We start from the raw sequence: 16,218 nt of genomic DNA, 5'->3' as shown, positions 1-16,218 counted from the left end.
AAAATTGGATATCGGGCTATAAAACGGCTAACCCAATGTTTCCCAAGGCTTTTTCTTTCTCCGGCGGCCTGAAGAATTCGTTCCGCAAAATAGCGTAGTTCTTGATGCGTTGGCGGAAGGCCTAACGCGGCCTGCGCAAGTACCCAATCTGCCAAATAGGTTTCCTGCTCCTGTGAAAGCCTTTGACAAAATCTTTTCGCTTGTTGAATTGACTGGGCCCCCTTTAAACGATCGTGAAGGGTACTCCGAGGAATACCCCATTTTTGCGAGGTTTTGTGAACTGATTTGCCATTTCTTATGTCAGAAATGGCAGCAAGAAGCTGATTTTCAGTGTACTGTTTCATTGGAAAGTTTGGAGCAAGAATCTTCAAAAATCAAGTTCTAAAGTGAAAAATTCGTCTAGATATTTATAAAATAAAACAAAGGGTTGACGTGGCTGAGTAGATATTTTTAGGGGCCGGACTTTAGGGGGGTCGGAGATGTGGAGCCCAACGTTACTTGATAGCGGATTGACTTACTGCCTATCATTCTTTCCTTTACAGATTGCCCTTCGTATTTTCAGTTTAAGCTCAGCCTCTCCGTCTTTCCAGCCAATTAACAAGACGAGATCCTATTTCAAAGTCAGCTTTAATTAGATAATATGGGACTAAAAGAGCATTCTACCTTGTATTTTGCTCCACATAACTCTGCTACCCTAGCAGAGCTGAAGCAATGTGTGTTTAATAGATTGGCGTCGTCTACCCGATACCCCTCATGTACGTAGTCATGGAAGTCTTCGAACCATAAAAATTGATGAAGTTTTACAAAGTTCTCGATCGTGAGGAACGTTTGTTCTTTGCGTAGGCTCTTTAGGCCAAGCTCGTCTGCTAGTTCACCTTGAATATACTGCTTACAAACATTAGCATTTCATTCATATTAGCAAATCTTTTTTCTGATATTTTGAAAAAAGCAACGACACACTTGATAAAAAATCAAAGAAGTACTTACATATGCCATTAAGTGTTTTATTTCTGGTGGTATACTTGCTTCATGGTATCGTTCCCACGCATTGCAAAAATGGCGCGTAAGGCATCTTAGACTATCCACTGTCGGTCGCCCATGAACTTTGTCAAGTTTACCCTTTTTCCCCAAGGCCAATGCTTTGACGAAATGCTTCATAACTCGCATGTCTCGGGGGTCCGAAGGTCCTTGTGACTTTACATAACTAAAAAAAGATTTATTCAGTTTTAGGCATTTTAATATAAATCAAAAGGCTTTCTTACCAGAACCATGTTGTAAACGCGTCGTCATAACATTTCTTGGTCTTTTCACGAAGTATTCTGCGTGATTGATTGTCACTAATTTGTAAAAAATCAGTTGGAAGCCCGTTTGCTGAAGCACGCTCCATCACGACCTCCCCGTATATTTTCTGTCTTTTGGTGCCCATAATAATAAATTGCTGTGGTTTCAATTCTCAGAAGAAGGTGGATAATTCTGCTGCTGCTTGTGGAAAGCGATATTGAAAGATGTAATGGTAATGATAGGAATGGTTGGTGAAACGAAAGAGATTTTGGTAGAATTACCAGGAAGATTGGAGGGTTGAGGTACGAGGGCTCGCAATGTTTGAGAATCTCGTGTTGAAGCCATTGATAAAAAAAGAGAATTTGACAGATATGAGGAGGTAAGTGAGCGGTTATATACAGCTTGCAGGCCAGGGGAAATTACACCTGGCTGCCTTGTGGGTCGATATTGTAAAGAAAACCTCCCTTGAAATCTTCTGGGTCCATGTTTGCCAAGGATAATGGGCACTTGGCTATGTGTGTGATCGTGAATTTCACGCCATAGGAATGAGGACTGTGCCGCTTCTAAATATTTTTGTTGTTTCTATATAGCAAAATATCGGGCATTTCCAACAGTCCAGTACATGTCCGTCAAAGAACATAACAGAATCGAGAATATGATACAGCACCGATCAATTACACCTGGATCTTTTCTTTTATATTGTGGGTGGTGACCGGAAATGGCCTATTTTACTAGTCTCATCCTGCCTCGGATCGGGCTTGGATATCGGTTAAAACTGCCTCGGTTTGGTATGGCACATCCGTCTCGGTCTTTAGGTGAGTTTGCGTGAGGAAGTTTGTTGCAACCAGGCAATATATAAAGCGCCTCAAAATCGATTTTAACCATACGCAGCATTTTGCTGGCTACTTTTTGCGTTACTTTCTGTCAAAATGTTGGATTTTTCAACCAAGAATTTATTTTTAACCAAAAGAATGTCCGAAAAAGTCTTTTCAAAAACAAGAAAAATATTAGTAGATCGGAAATAAAACATCTTGATTCTGGACTTATTTGGGAACATTCAACCATTTTCAAGGACCATTGTTGATCGACATTTTTTGGAAGACTAGTTTTGGGACACAATGGAGACAGATTTTCGTCCTAGTTTTGGAGGGTCAAAATTAGGGACCAACGTACTGCTCAATTGCAGGAGCTGCTAGATTACCGAAAAAGGAATGTTGACTGAACCACAACTGAGTGAGGGTGAACAACACCTGAGCAGCCTGAACAGCGACTGAGCAGCGACTGAACACACTGAACAACGCCTGAGCAGCAACTGAACACACTGAACAACGCCTGAGCAGCCTGAACAGCGACTGACCAGCCCCTGAACAAGGTGAGCCACAACTGAGTGAGGATGAACATAGCCTGAGCGCGGGTGAATTTTGCCTGAACAGCCTGAACAAAAGCGGGGCGAATCACGTGGTAGATGTCAGGGATGCAATGGTCCAGATTCGGCGCAGATAACACAATATGTGCTTGTCTTATTTATGTAATTTAAAATAATATTTAATAACTCGAATTTAAAACCCGCGAACTATTAAACTGTCTTTTAATTCGATTTAGTTTATTTTTATAAATGTCGTCAGAGGTTTACTACCAGTTTCAAGTGTTTAATTTTTTACGCTTGAATTTATCAGAAATTCAGAATAATCAAAATTTAAACTCATACACGCCCCCTAGCAGTGTCCCCCCAACAAGGTAATCGACCACCTCGACAGCTACTCGGAAGATCCACAAGTAGGGTACGATTCTTATCAAAGCCACAGCTTGCGATTCCCGGTTGACCTGACGCAGACCAGGGTTGTGAAGCTCCAACCACTGTCCGTTGGACATGTAAAAGTCGAACGTCGCACCCATGTTCCTCACCAAGTTCCAGCCGACTATTTTTAGGATGAAGTACCCGGCCGCTCCCATGGAATCAAAGTGTATCTCTCCTCCCTTCCCGTTGCCCTCGAAATGCCGCATGATTTTGCTGAACAGACCAAGGACCATTTCAGAATTCAGGTACATGACCAAGCCTTCAAACATGATCAGCACCGGCCTGTCATTGGGCACGCGGATGTCGCGCAGCCAATCCGCGTCGTTGATGATATCGGGACACTCCAGCCTGTACTCTCCCTGACCCTGCGGCACGTCGGGATCCTCCACCACCGCCCTCCGCAGTTCCACCACATCCTTCTTGTCCACGTCGATCCAGACGCGCCCCGGGCCTTGCCATTTGACTCGATGACACCGCGTGTCCATGCCGCAGGCCAAGTGCAGCACGGTGGCGGGACCCGGGTTTTTGCGCAAAAACTTCTCGGTCGCCTCGTCAAAGATCTTGGCCCTCGCCGAGATCAGCTTGGCCATAAAGGTCTTGCTAGGTGTCGGTATGCGTTCTCGAAAGCGGTAGCCGTGCTCCTCTTGAATCCGTTTCCTGATCTTGGCAGACAAAGTGTCGTTGAGGATAGGGTGGGCTGACTCGGCGTCGTCGGCGCGCGCCAACAGAGTCAGCAGCAGCGTCTCCTGGGCGCCGCTGAGAGTGACCCTGCCCTTGCCTTGTTCGGTTGCTGTAGAGGTTGCCATGGTGTTTAGTCTTGGTTTGGTGTCGTGGAATGGAGAATGTCGTTGGCCAAGACAAAAAGAAAGCAAAAGGAGCGGGCTCTTGAGTACATAAGAATGTTTCTGGCCGAGGACCTCGGCCCCTCGTGACACTACAGGATAGCTTCTTGACTAGAACTAGTCAATCCCTACTCAGCGGGATTGGGGGGGGGGGGTTATGACCAATAGGCTGTACGGACAAGCATGCATAGTTCAGGCGGACTCTGGCGCTTCTGGGATCATCCCAAAGTTTATGCATCAGCTATTTTAGCACATTCTATACCCGATGATTCGCAGTTTTTTTCTCTCGCCAGCAAAAACGGCCGTATCCGAGCCCGAAAATTCCTCTGGACTTGCTACTGGACCCTTCGTCTGGAACAAGTGCTTCCATCGAATGCAAACCACCAAACAATCAGCCGCATCGCGCAGCATTCGCCGTATAACGTCCCTTTCTCCGAAACCACAAGTCCATCCTCTGCCGCAAGCCCATGAAACAAGACCCTTTAGCCTGCTCGTGCGAAACCCTGCCCCCTCTAAGGTCCCGCCCCAAGTCCTCGCAATCGTTCCCCAGCCCTCGCGCAGGCTCACATGCAGCCCGAGCCGCATCGCCCTCCACAAGAGCGCCCAGCCTCTTCGCCTCCGACGCCCCCGGCACGATGATGTCAGTCAGCTGCTTTGAAACCCACGTCCGCGGCAGCATCGCCGCCGCTCCCGAACGCTCGTCGAGGCGCGCCAGCAAAGTGCGCCTCGTCCAGCGCACGGCCTTCGCGCGCGTGCCGAATACGAGCACCATCCCTCCCGGCACGCACGTGAGCGTCTCGGTGCCCTCGTGCAGCGGCAGCAGCACCTGCCGCGGCGCAGAGTCCAGCAGGATGCGCGCCTCTGGGTTGCGCCGCTGGTAGAGCCGGGCGTGCCGCGCCGTGTCGAAGCCGATGGCGATTTCGTGCGAGTGCAGGTCGAACCCCAGGCGGAGCTCGATGATCTCGGGGTTTTGGGGAGGTCTGGGCAGAGGGTGCTTAGATGGAATTGCGGCTGACGGGTCTGCGCCGAGTTGTGGTCGTGGAGCGCTGCTGGGTCCAGCTTCTTCGCCTAGAGTCGGCAGGTCGGTGTTCGGATCGGGTGGCTGTCGAGGTGGCGGGCGGAGGGCGGTGCGGTAGACGTCCAGTTCGTCAAGGCTTGTTTCGGGTCCAGGTTCGGCGCAGGCTGGCTGCTTGCCTTTCATGATTCTTCTCATGGTCCTGGATTACCTGGTGGGTTTCTTGACCTTCTTCTGCTAATATCTACGCCAATGCTAGACTTGGAGCAATACCACGGTTCAGCTGGCTATTCCCTCCAAGCCCAAAGCTTTTGGGACCTTGTAGCCATCCATGATCATGGGAAAGGTCGAGATTTATTAAGGCGTTGTCTCGTGACAAACAGCTCCCAGTGACGACAGTAACAGTCGAGGAGACGTGGAATCGACTGCCAAATCACAAGTGCGACACAGCCACTTGGGTACAAGACATATTTGCCATCTCAATTCCTGACCTGTCTCGCGTCTGGCTATGCAAGGGGAGTGGCGCATACACGGGCAGGTTCCTCAAGCAAATGTTTGGCTGTAGTGTACAAGGCTAACAATTCTATTTGTCAATTGTTATAGTAGTGATAACTCTTTCTTGAGGAACATACGTCTTACCACGTCTGTTGTCATTTTTTAGAGGTCAGCGTTAGGAAGGAGTATACATTATCAAAATAAGTAGCGTGTATGGTCTCGAATTCTTATTTTCGCTGGCCGCTACCTGATCTCACTTGGCAAACCTGGCGATACTTGCGAGGTCATTACTGTTTACGTAGGAATAAACTCGGAACATATTTGTGCAATTGTTACTGAAGCCAGAGCTGAGTAGTGGAGAATTTAATACTTATTGATTTCTCCTTTATCTGTCCAACCGGGCATGCATTTCAACACCCGTATTGTACAAGGGCCCCCTCCGTCATTGCTCCCGGAAACTGTAATGCACGCCACTCTCAGCGCCTAAACAGGTCTGGGCTTTGTCCCCGTAAAGCTGACTCGTAATCAGAGGACAACTCTCTCCCGTACACAAAATTTTCAGTATGGGCGCACGGACCATGCTGTTAACGTTTGCGCGGGACTTCCGCCTGTAGCCCTAACAGGCGCGCACACACGAAAAACTCTTCAACCTGTCGCCCTAAGCACCGTCACTACACGGAACGCCTTTCCTCGCAACACCCATGTATAATCGACAGATCTCCCCTTTGACGAGTTTTCCACTGATCGCGGTGAAGGAAGAGTCCGATCGGCGGCTCGGCGCGCCACCCGCATAGAGGCGCACAAGACAAGGCCCAATCTCGCGATGCGAGCCAGCGTGGCACAAAAAAAAAAAAAAAAAAACTTTGCCAGCCGGAAAGGCAGGCGTCCTTCCCCGGAAGGCTAGACAATACGGTTTAAAAGAAAGGGAAATTAGGCTGAGAACCACCCGACGGTTCTTCGAATCGACAGGGCACCCTCTCACCCCCTCACACCTTCTGGGATTGCCTGCAGCGAGGAGGTAGTGCCGTTACGGGGGTTGGTTAGTTGTACGTGGACCGGAAGCACTGTGCCGGCGCGGCAGTCTCCAAAGGGTCCCGACAGCAAGACGTGGTCGGCCCATTGCTGGAGACGGCTTTGGGTAACGGGAAGCAAGAAACGTGGGCACGGCCTTGGTTCGCACCCTTGGTACACCCCGTGGACGGTGGGCCGTGGTGGAATAGTGTGACTGAGGCGCCCCATGCTTCTCACTCGCACTGGGAATCTGCGCCGGGTCTGGAGGACGGGAAGAACTCGATTGCATTCATGTCCACATTGTGGCGCTGGGCTAGCCCAGGAACCAACGGGGGACTAAGCTGTGGATGGACATGTACGGGGTGTCGCCGGCTTTTCGAAGCTTTCTACTCGCACTAGGGACGTACACCGGGGCAGATGATGTCGTCGGCATGTTAGGCGGAAGAGACGCTATTTTAGCCGGAGAGGACGGATGCGCGCGTCGGTCTACCAAGAGGCCTTTTTGTGGATGCGGTAGGCTTAAGGTGCAAACCTTGTATTTACGTGGCAGGCTGGGTATCCAGCGACTAGGAGGGCTCTAGCTGGCCTGTCCGTTAGAGGGTCTGGTCCAACCCTGTGACTATAGTTTACTGTAGGAAATGCAAGGCCAGAGCGGCCCGCCAGCGCCCCGCGCGCCACGAACGCACTTTACGCCTAGGGACACCGATCGTAAACGACTCGAACTCTGACGAGGAATAGACTTACTGCCTTTTCACCCACACTTCACGGCACAAGCCGTCAGACGAACCCTCCGTGCACCTTAGGCACGGGGTCGCGTCAGTGAACTAACCCCCTAAGCAGGACCGGGCCCGAACCCGGTCAGGCACGATCCGCCTCTGCCCTCCTTGTTTTCCCCCTGTGTAAATAAAGAAGATAGAACGCGCGCCGAGATACCCCTCGGGAGGTTGCTAACGGCCGGCTAACAAGCCGGGCCGAGCCCGGCGTTAACTAATACTACTACTACTACTACTAGGTGCGGCGTGGTTGCTAACAGGTGCTAAAAGCGCTAAAAGATGCACTAGAAAATGGAACGTTGTACGCAATTTGACGGTAATGTATTGGTGGGAGGACTTTGCTCTGTCCTCTTATATACCCTCCGACATTGAAGTGGGGGTCGGCACGCCAGAAGGGTTTCCGGTGCCGCAAATGAATTTCCATAAATTAATTTGTAACGTGGTTCATCACCGAGTCGCGCATACCACCGAGTCGCGCACTTTTTCTGCACCACACCATTTCCAACTTAAACACCCGTTCTTTACCGCAACACAAAATGTCAACTCTTATAAAAGAATCCCAATGTCACGAAAGCGATCCCAGAGAGACAAGGCTGCAATATAGGGGCGATTCTATTCGAAGATCTAAAGCTAAGTGTAAAGGAAGAAGAAAGGCACGCAGTGCCAATCGCGTACACGCGCCTAAGCGAACAAATAACAAACTCACCCTGGCGCCTTGTCACGTGAGGTGGAGCTAGTCACGGTTGGCAGTCGCCCAGGCACGCCACTCCGTAACAGCATACATTGGAGAACCTCAGTGTATTAGGCGCTCTCGACGAAAATTCTAAACTGAAGAGAAGAGAGAAATTACAATCGACGACGCGCTCAAGAGACGCGCTTAAATCCGGAGGTAGTGGATCCTTGTCCGATCCCTGGCTCGGTGTGGAGCCGAGTCGTGATTCTGAGGGTAGGTCTAGGGGCCTGATCCTCACAGGCAGTACATATTTAATATATTTAAAGGATTTCAAAGCTGGTGGAAAATTTACTACACCCGGTTAATAATAAAGGGAGATATTTAAATGTGTAACTTAAATTTAAAAACTATAAAAGCCCGTATCGTTTATATCGTTCAGAGACGGATAAAATTTTCTATAGTGAGGAAAACCGTAATCGACCAAGCCGATGCGGATAAAAAACCTCAAATAAAACTTTTTCATCCGACCAAATTCCTATTCCAGCTTTACGGGTAATAATTCTCCACCCGTCTAATACCATTAAGTCCGCGGTCTTGTTTTCTTTCAGCACGCTCCTTTTGTTGAGCCTTCCATTGCTCGAATCTGCTTGGGGCGTTTTTCGCGGAATAATCTTCAGCCGCGATAGACGGGGAACCCGACGTGAAATATTCAGCCCCACCACGTCGGTGACCAACATTCTCTTGTTTTTCCTCACGAATCGGTCCGTTCGCCGGCCTCCAGGGGTAACCTTGGTAACGCTGATCAAATGTGTTAGAACCTTGGTCGGCGGCGGCGGCGGTGGCGGTAAAGGTGGCAAGCACCGTAAAAAGCGCGGCGAAGTTGAAAACGTGCATTTTAGGAATAATTGGTAAAGATTTTGTGCAATAACAAAATAAGTAGTAAAAATGTTTTTGACTGAAAAGGGTAGCTATGGGGAGGAGTAAATAAGATAATGGTTAAAAGTAATTCTGTTGTAGATTGAGGATAAGTGTTAATAGAACAGGAAGTATTTCATCTCATTTTGGGTAGCTAGTACATTCATTTTATATTATTTTACGGTTAATACCCTTTTTATTTTTACGCATTAATTACTATATTTAAATCAGCTTCTACATGAATTTTATATTTGTAATACTCCATAAACACCATATTTAATCGTGCGTTATATAATATATGCTAATTTAATTTTTAAAATTTTAATCCATGCATTTAATTTTATACCGCTGGTTATATTTAATATATAATTATCAAGTTTTCAAAAACCGGGTTTATATTATATATATGTAATATTTATTCTATTTATTTCTTTGTATTTTTAGCCAGTTATAAACTGTTTATAATTGAAGATGAGTATTAGGGTCGAGGCCAGAGATTTTAAAATTATTATTATACGAGTAATACAGTTATATTTAACGTACGCGCTATACGGCTTTTACGCTAATAATATATCCTGGAGTTAAAATTAGTCAAACTTGTTTTTATAAAAGGAAGGATTAATAAAAATATTTTATGCCTAACCAAAAATACATTTGAGGCTGATTGACCACCTGTCACGGCCAGGGTAAACATAGCACGGAAGCTAGTCTATTGGTGTCACGAAAGCGATCCCAAAGAGACAAGGCTGCAATATAGGGGCGATTCTATTCGAAGATCTAAAGCTAAATGTAAAGGAAGAAGAAAGGCACGCAGTGCCAATCGCGTACACGCGCCTAAGCGAGCAAATAACAAACTCACCCTGGCGCCTTGTCACGTGGGGTGGAGTCACGGTTGGCAGTCGCCTAGGCACGCCACTCCGTAACATTACCCCCCCTCCGCCCCGCGAGCGATCATAAATCTTGCCGTGTCTTATTCTGTCTTCACCGGCGACGTCGCAACCTGCGGGCTGTGCTGTTCCCCGTAGCCGGGGCGTTGTCGTACTCGTCGGGCGGGTCGAACCGATCCTCGAGGGCAGCCTTTTCCCAGGCCTCTAGGCGCATGGGAGGGCCGGCCTTGTCGGGATAGGCGTTATGGTATTGTCGCAATTGCACAGCCGCGTTCTTAAATCCTTCCGCGTCGTAGAACTCCGGGTCGGGGTCCCAACCTCTCCACTGGACTTGGTACTGAAGCACACCTTGTAGCACCCGCGAGGAAATTACCCGTTCGACTTCCCACTCCTTTTCGTTGGTATCTTTTGACGCGTCGATTACCTCGCCTTCGGGCCTTTCTGCGGCTTGTCCGTCCAATGGGTCACGTGGGTCTAGCCGAAGACGGTCGGCATAAAATACGCGGCTCCCTTTCCAAGAGTCTGGCAACTCCAAATGGTAGGAATGCCCCCGCTTCTCCTTGATCACATAACTACATCTGGTCAACGGGTAGTCTAATTTATCGCTAGGACGGTCCGTCACCCAATGCTTTTTAATAATGTAGACGGCGCTTCCTATTCCGAAATCGGGTTCCCGGCGGTGCTTGTTGGCTTGGTCGCACATTCGTTGTTGCGCCATTTGGAGGTGGGTGCGTACCGCCTCCACGTAGCTTTCGAGCTTTTTGGTGATTGCTTGAGCTTCGGTTCTTGTAAGTCGCTCACGGGTAGGCAGTCCCTTTAGTTCGGTCCTTTGCTGTTACGACCAGACAGTTGGGCCGGTACCAGAGAGGCCAGGTGGGGTCACACCCCTCCTGACGACACTCGCCCAAAAGAGATACCGACCGGCAGAACAACGATTACCTAAGGACAAGGCCACGAGATCTCACGTGACCTCACGTGACGGCCAAGGGAATGGATCTCTATGATCTGTAGAATCTCAGTTGAGAATCACAGATCAAACAGATCAAGAGAGATCACATTCGGAACATAGTCTATATAAGGCACGCTCATTACCATGTAGATAGATTCGATTCTAGGATTGCTTAGCAGCAATCAAACTCTAGTTAACCTCAATACTTACTTGAGAACGATCATAACTTCACCCCCAGTCATTGAGAACCCCAGTTACCCAGCCAGACGCTCAGTTGCTTCAACCCACTGTACTTTACCCTAAGAACAGGTTACCCGATACCTTGATCGTAACATAAGTATTATATCCAATATACAAACCGTATATTTTTACGATTTTTATTCAATTTATTATAAGGGAGTGAAATTTCTGTTTAATTATTTAATATATATTAACATCCCCGCGAACGGCGAAAAACGACAAAATGGTTTCAAACCTGAACCGAAGCGATTTGTATTTGGACCCACAGGTATAATATACAGCCGCAATTGAACCACGGCGACGCGGTTCAATTGCGGAACTGCGGGCTTCAGGGATAAACCCTGAGATTGAAAATTAGGTAAAAGGTAATATATTTTTATCTAACGACTATTTCATCTAAGTTCGAGCTTCTAATAGTCTTTCCCCTTTTATACCCGTGGTGTAGTGTGACATTTGGACCATAAGATCACCAGACCCTAACCCTGACCCCTGACCAACGACCCACCAGGGTGATACCTTTATCTACGTCGCGTCAAGCTCAGAACTTTGTTTGTTTCCTTTCTTCTGCTCAGAGTAGAATCTTCGTCGATAGGCGCCAATAGACTAGCTTCCGTGCTATGCTTACCCTGGCCGTGACATGTAGGACCGGGTAAGTTACGGGCTGGTCATGTTGGGCACCGCACGTAAGTCATCAATTGCATTGATGAATTGAACGCGATCCCCTCTTTACCAACACCCATAAATAACAACTTTCACCATTCGTCATCAGAATCCTGGTCATAATTGAAATCCTCGCCATAATCAGACTCCTGGTAATTATCAGAATCTATACAAGATTCGACATCAGTCCCAGGATCATTCCACACTCCATCTTCAAAGTCAGTAAAATCCGAATAATAGCCGGTAAAGTCTGCATCAGTTACACAAGACATGGCGTCCTCATCATCGGAATCGGCACGCGCAACTAGTTTGCCGCCCTGTCGGCGGCCAGTCCCATGCGGAACTAGTTTACCACCCCGTCGGTGGCAGGCACGGTGGGCGGCACGGTTTAAATGGCCGTGGCTGCCAGCAAAAGCTGCACCAGGGGTTTTGCGTTGGCCAGTCCCGCGTTGGCCAGTCCCGCGTTTGATTGATTTGCCGCCCCGTCCGCGGCACACACGGTGAACCTTACGGTTTTTAGAGCCGTGGCCAGCAAAACCGGGTTTCTTGTTAAGACGCTGGCCAATTCCGTGTTTCGCAAGATTGTTTGTGTTGAGTGTATTACCGTTGCCACCGGTAATGGATGGAACGGTTAAAGCCTGGTGGTTTTGTAAATTACCGGTGTGGGCGTAAGCCGAAAGGGCAAGGGTAAAAGTAAGGAAAAAGCTGCAAGGCCTCATTTTGAAAAGAAAAATTGCAACTAGGAAAATAGGAGCAAGGTAATATATAATAAGATAGGAAAGTTTCAAAGTTGGAGAAAAGTAAAAGTTTTCGCGCAAAGTTAAGCTGGAATCGAATATTTGAGCCGATGGAGGAAATTTAATTTTTGTAAATAACTGTTAAGGGCTTGGGGTTTATATATTACTTTACCAAAACTACTTAATATATATTATAATTATAAAAGTATACGTTATTTATAGTACGCATAAAATTAGTAATTAGACTAAAATTTTAAACATACTTATATTACTCGTGCCCAAAACGTTATTAATAAATAAAACTTTACTTTTACTTTTATTACTCGGGCGTATTTATTTATTATTTTTATATCTATTAGTTAATTATTTGCGTTTTTATCATAAGAACAACAAGTTTTTAAGAAAATAAACAAATTATAAATAATAATTTACAAAAATAATAAATTTGAAAAAATAAAAATAAATAAAAAGAAAACTTTGTATAAAATTTATATATTATAAGAATTATTATCAAGTTTGCGCGCTATTCTCCAATTAATATTGGCGCGGATTTATATTTAGAATCTAATATTAGTTTATTACTAGCCCGTCTCGGTTAAATAAACTTTTTGTCACGGCCAGGGTAAGCATAGCACGGAAGCTAGTCTATTGGCGCCTATCGACGAAGATTCTACTCTGAGGAGAGGAAAGGAAACAAACAAAGTTCTGAGCTTGACGCGACGTCGATAAAGGTATCACCCTGGTGGGTCGTTGGTCCAGGGTCAGGGTTAGGGTCTGGTGATCTCATGGTCCAAATGTCACAGGCAGCACCGGTTGAGCCATTAGCGTTACTAGAGCGCTTGAAATGGAGGTTGACTCCAGTTTTGTCGCCGCATTCGGTGGCACAATGAAAATTAGTAGGTAAAGCCGCTATGCCAACGGAATAAAAAGCAATAGCCAGAACAATTTTTGTTGGAATAATAATAACTATCGCACTTGAAGGGATATTCCGACATGGAGTAACACGCGCGGCCTCTGAGATGCCTTACAAGTAAGGCATCCATGGGCCCGCACGAACCCCTTTTTTGTGCCCCAGAACAGATTGCAAATAGCTTCCTTTGTTATTTAGAAGGTAGACAGGAATAATTAGATATAGCGATTCGCACTATTTATTTGTCTCAACTCGAATCCCTACGCGTAGACGAGGTGTTACGGAGTGGCGTGCCTGGGCGACTGCCAACCGTGACTAGCTCCACCTCACGTGACAAGGCGCCAGGGTGAGTTTGTTATTTGTTCGCTTAGGCGCGTGTACGCGATTGGCACTGCGTGCCTTTCTTCTTCCTTTACACTTAGCTTTAGATCTTCGAATAGAATCGCCCCTATATTGCAGCCTTGTCTCTCTGGGATCGCTTTCGTGACACGAGGTCTATGAACAATTTTGGAAACTTTCATTTTGGTGAAAAGGTTGATAGTGAATTTAAATAAAATTTGGATGAGTAAAACACTTAAAAAGCGTTTTAAAAAGGACAATCACAGTGATACAATTGTGAGAAAGGTAAATAAAACCCGCTGTGGGACGAAAGAGCTAATTAATCTCATAATGTCACTCCCAACGCACGTTTTCCATGTCATTATATATCTTTTTGTTTGATTAGCTAGCGCACTATTCTTTTGCTACTAAATTATCAAATTAACGTGGTTCATCAGGACCCCGGACATATCAGGACCCCGGACACTTTTCCTGCACAATACTACTTCCAATTTCAATTGCAACGCCAGCGTTGTTCAATTTACCTCAATGCAATCGGATATATGTACATCAGACATTTCTGCATCCTCCTGACAGGTGCGTGCATTATGTTCAGGTTTACCGCAGTTGCCGCAACGTCGTTTAGTCGCCGGCTGCGCACTACTCCCCTCCCCATTTTCATCTTTTTTTTCGTATATTAGACCATCGGCACCATTTAATTAAAGCAAATTCTAACCCTTTTGTATGGTAAATAACCCTCCTTCGCGGATACGTGTTTTTTAAGCCCTGCGCCGTTTGCTAAACGTTTCGTTGGCCTTTCGAAAGCTGCGGTTCTCCGTTTCCAAAAGTGTGGTTCGATAAGCAATTAACTCCAACCCTTTTGTTAGCTGTTTTACAGCATTAAAAATAGGCGTTGGCGAGCTTCCCTAATAACAGCTGATTCGACTTTTAACAAGGGTAAATTAATTAACGGCTTCTGTCCGGTTGTGCGGTGTTTGAGAGACCCAGGTGTCGGTGCTGGAAAAATTAAGCTTTTTAGGTGACGGCGTCCGTAGCCTAACATCCAGCTTAAATATAACCATTTCCGGGCTATGGGGGATAATTCCCGCCCCTCGAAAACCCCCGGCCATATTTTCTTTTGTCATTAACTTTTTGTAAGCCGCTGCAAACGCCAAAAAGAACTCGACTTTGCTAATACTGGTAATGTGGGCCCGGATAAAGTCGTTAATTTTTTGACCGTACGCCCGCTTAAGGACGTTGAACACTCCGATATTAAGTGGCTGGGTTCAATGAGATAAATAAGCAGGTAGGCAAAGTGGAATAATATTGTAATCTTTATAATAGCCCTCGAATTCAGGGGATCGATAACTGCCGTGCCCATCGAGCACTAACATCCGATATACGCCTTTTGTCCGCGATTTTGTATGGTTGTCGAAATGCTGAACCCAGTCGAGGCCAATCTCGTTGTCGGTCCATCCATTAACGGTGGGTTTAAGGCGCCACGTGTCCGGAAGACCGCCTTCTGTATACCAATTGGACAAATGGTAAACGCCTTTGACGATAATATACGGGGGTATATCGTAACCGTCGCCACTGATGCAACAAATTGCAATTGCCCATTCTCGATTGCCAGGCTGTACTTTTTTCCTTTTTCCGCGTTTTTCGGACCCAGTTACGACCATTCCAGCGCAAATCTGGCCCATTATAAAGCCGGTTTCGTCGAAGTTGTACATGTCGCAGTCTTGGATGCCATATTTGGCCCTTATATTGGCCACCAATTGAAACCACGCGTTTAACGCGTCGGGATCTTCGCAAAAAGCTCTTTGGAAATCGTAAGCGCGAGAAAAACGCGTTTTTAATTCTGTGCGTCGTTGTACGAAGCGATAAGCCCATTGCTTGCCAACCGGTCGCGCGTCCCGCGCAGCGAGAAGATGATCGGCCATTGCGGCCACATCAGCGATCTGGGCTGGAAACCCTCGGGAATCCAGGTCCAATATATACTGGACAATTACTTCCTCTTCCCTTTCCGTTAGCTTTTGGTTACCTGGCCGACGATTGGCCAAAAAAGCGATGCCGTTTATTCTGTCGTGTAATGTCTGTGACATTCGGACCATGAGATCACCAGACCCTAACCCTGACCCCTGACCAACGACCCACCAGAGTGATACCTTTATCTACGTCGCGTCAAGCTCAGAACTTTATTTGTTTCCTTTCCTCTCCTCAGAGTAGAATCTTTGTCGATAGGCGCCAATAAACTAGCTCCCGTGCTATCCTTACCCTGGCCGTGACACAATTCTACTCCCAAAAAGAATCGCTGGCCTAGCGATTAACAAATAAGGCGCAACAAACTATCTTCACGCCGCTGGCGAGCGACGAAAATAAATCCGCACTCGACAGACCAGACCCGACCGGAGACTGACAAAGACGTCAATTTCAAACCCAGACCGACCCCAACCTATGCCCAGGCTGAAGGACCATCCACCTGCGAGCAGGAAATCACAAAGGTTCATTTCGAACAAGACGGAGCAAACAGATCGCTCCACTGACGACCCGACCCGACCAGAAAGTCAAACCGATTTCACGCCAAACACCGATTCCACCCTCGAAGACGAAATCGAAGTTGATTCCCTTTCGAACACCGCGTGGCCTAATATAGAAACGCCTGAGGAAAATTTAAACGAATTCGAATTTGCAAAAGCAAGGTATACAACGCC

The 16,218-nt window shown here is 46.9% G+C and overlaps 6 protein-coding genes across 6 annotated transcripts; all 6 read right to left on the bottom strand.

Annotated features, from left to right (window-relative positions):
* Positions 1 to 374: 374 nt before the first annotated feature.
* On the bottom strand, positions 375 to 1,271 carry MGG_16491 (uncharacterized protein; the record flags this gene model as incomplete). The annotated part of the gene is made up of 5 exons (XM_003710716.1): positions 375 to 381; positions 519 to 610; positions 664 to 885; positions 988 to 1,194; positions 1,263 to 1,271. The coding sequence occupies 5 exons, from the start codon at positions 1,269 to 1,271 to the stop codon at positions 375 to 377; spliced, it is 537 nt and encodes a 178-aa protein (XP_003710764.1).
* Positions 1,272 to 2,970: 1,699 nt separating this feature from the next.
* On the bottom strand, positions 2,971 to 3,885 carry MGG_04787 (tetracenomycin polyketide synthesis O-methyltransferase tcmP; the record flags this gene model as incomplete). Its single annotated transcript, XM_003710715.1, has 1 exon — positions 2,971 to 3,885. The coding sequence occupies one exon, from the start codon at positions 3,883 to 3,885 to the stop codon at positions 2,971 to 2,973; it is 915 nt and encodes a 304-aa protein (XP_003710763.1).
* A 427-nt stretch (positions 3,886 to 4,312) lies between these two features.
* MGG_13756 (uncharacterized protein) lies at positions 4,313 to 5,122 on the bottom strand (the record flags this gene model as incomplete). The annotated part of the gene is made up of 1 exon (XM_003710714.1): positions 4,313 to 5,122. One exon carries the CDS (start codon positions 5,120 to 5,122, stop codon positions 4,313 to 4,315), a length of 810 nt encoding a protein of 269 aa, XP_003710762.1.
* A 3,312-nt stretch (positions 5,123 to 8,434) lies between these two features.
* Positions 8,435 to 8,782, bottom strand: MGG_04795 (uncharacterized protein; the record flags this gene model as incomplete). Its single annotated transcript, XM_003710713.1, has 1 exon — positions 8,435 to 8,782. One exon carries the CDS (start codon positions 8,780 to 8,782, stop codon positions 8,435 to 8,437), a length of 348 nt encoding a protein of 115 aa, XP_003710761.1.
* Positions 8,783 to 9,784: 1,002 nt separating this feature from the next.
* Positions 9,785 to 10,881, bottom strand: MGG_16490 (uncharacterized protein; the record flags this gene model as incomplete). The annotated part of the gene is made up of 2 exons (XM_003710712.1): positions 9,785 to 10,517; positions 10,850 to 10,881. The coding sequence occupies 2 exons, from the start codon at positions 10,879 to 10,881 to the stop codon at positions 9,785 to 9,787; spliced, it is 765 nt and encodes a 254-aa protein (XP_003710760.1).
* A 750-nt stretch (positions 10,882 to 11,631) lies between these two features.
* MGG_16489 (uncharacterized protein) lies at positions 11,632 to 12,258 on the bottom strand (the record flags this gene model as incomplete). The annotated part of the gene is made up of 1 exon (XM_003710711.1): positions 11,632 to 12,258. The coding sequence occupies one exon, from the start codon at positions 12,256 to 12,258 to the stop codon at positions 11,632 to 11,634; it is 627 nt and encodes a 208-aa protein (XP_003710759.1).
* Between the last annotated feature and the right edge of the window lie 3,960 nt (positions 12,259 to 16,218).

Source organism: Pyricularia oryzae, chromosome 1, assembly GCF_000002495.2.
Source record: "Pyricularia oryzae 70-15 chromosome 1, whole genome shotgun sequence".
In the NCBI taxonomy this organism is placed as follows: domain Eukaryota; kingdom Fungi; phylum Ascomycota; class Sordariomycetes; order Magnaporthales; family Pyriculariaceae; genus Pyricularia; species Pyricularia oryzae.
This window is presented reverse-complemented; position numbering and strand designations above follow the sequence as displayed.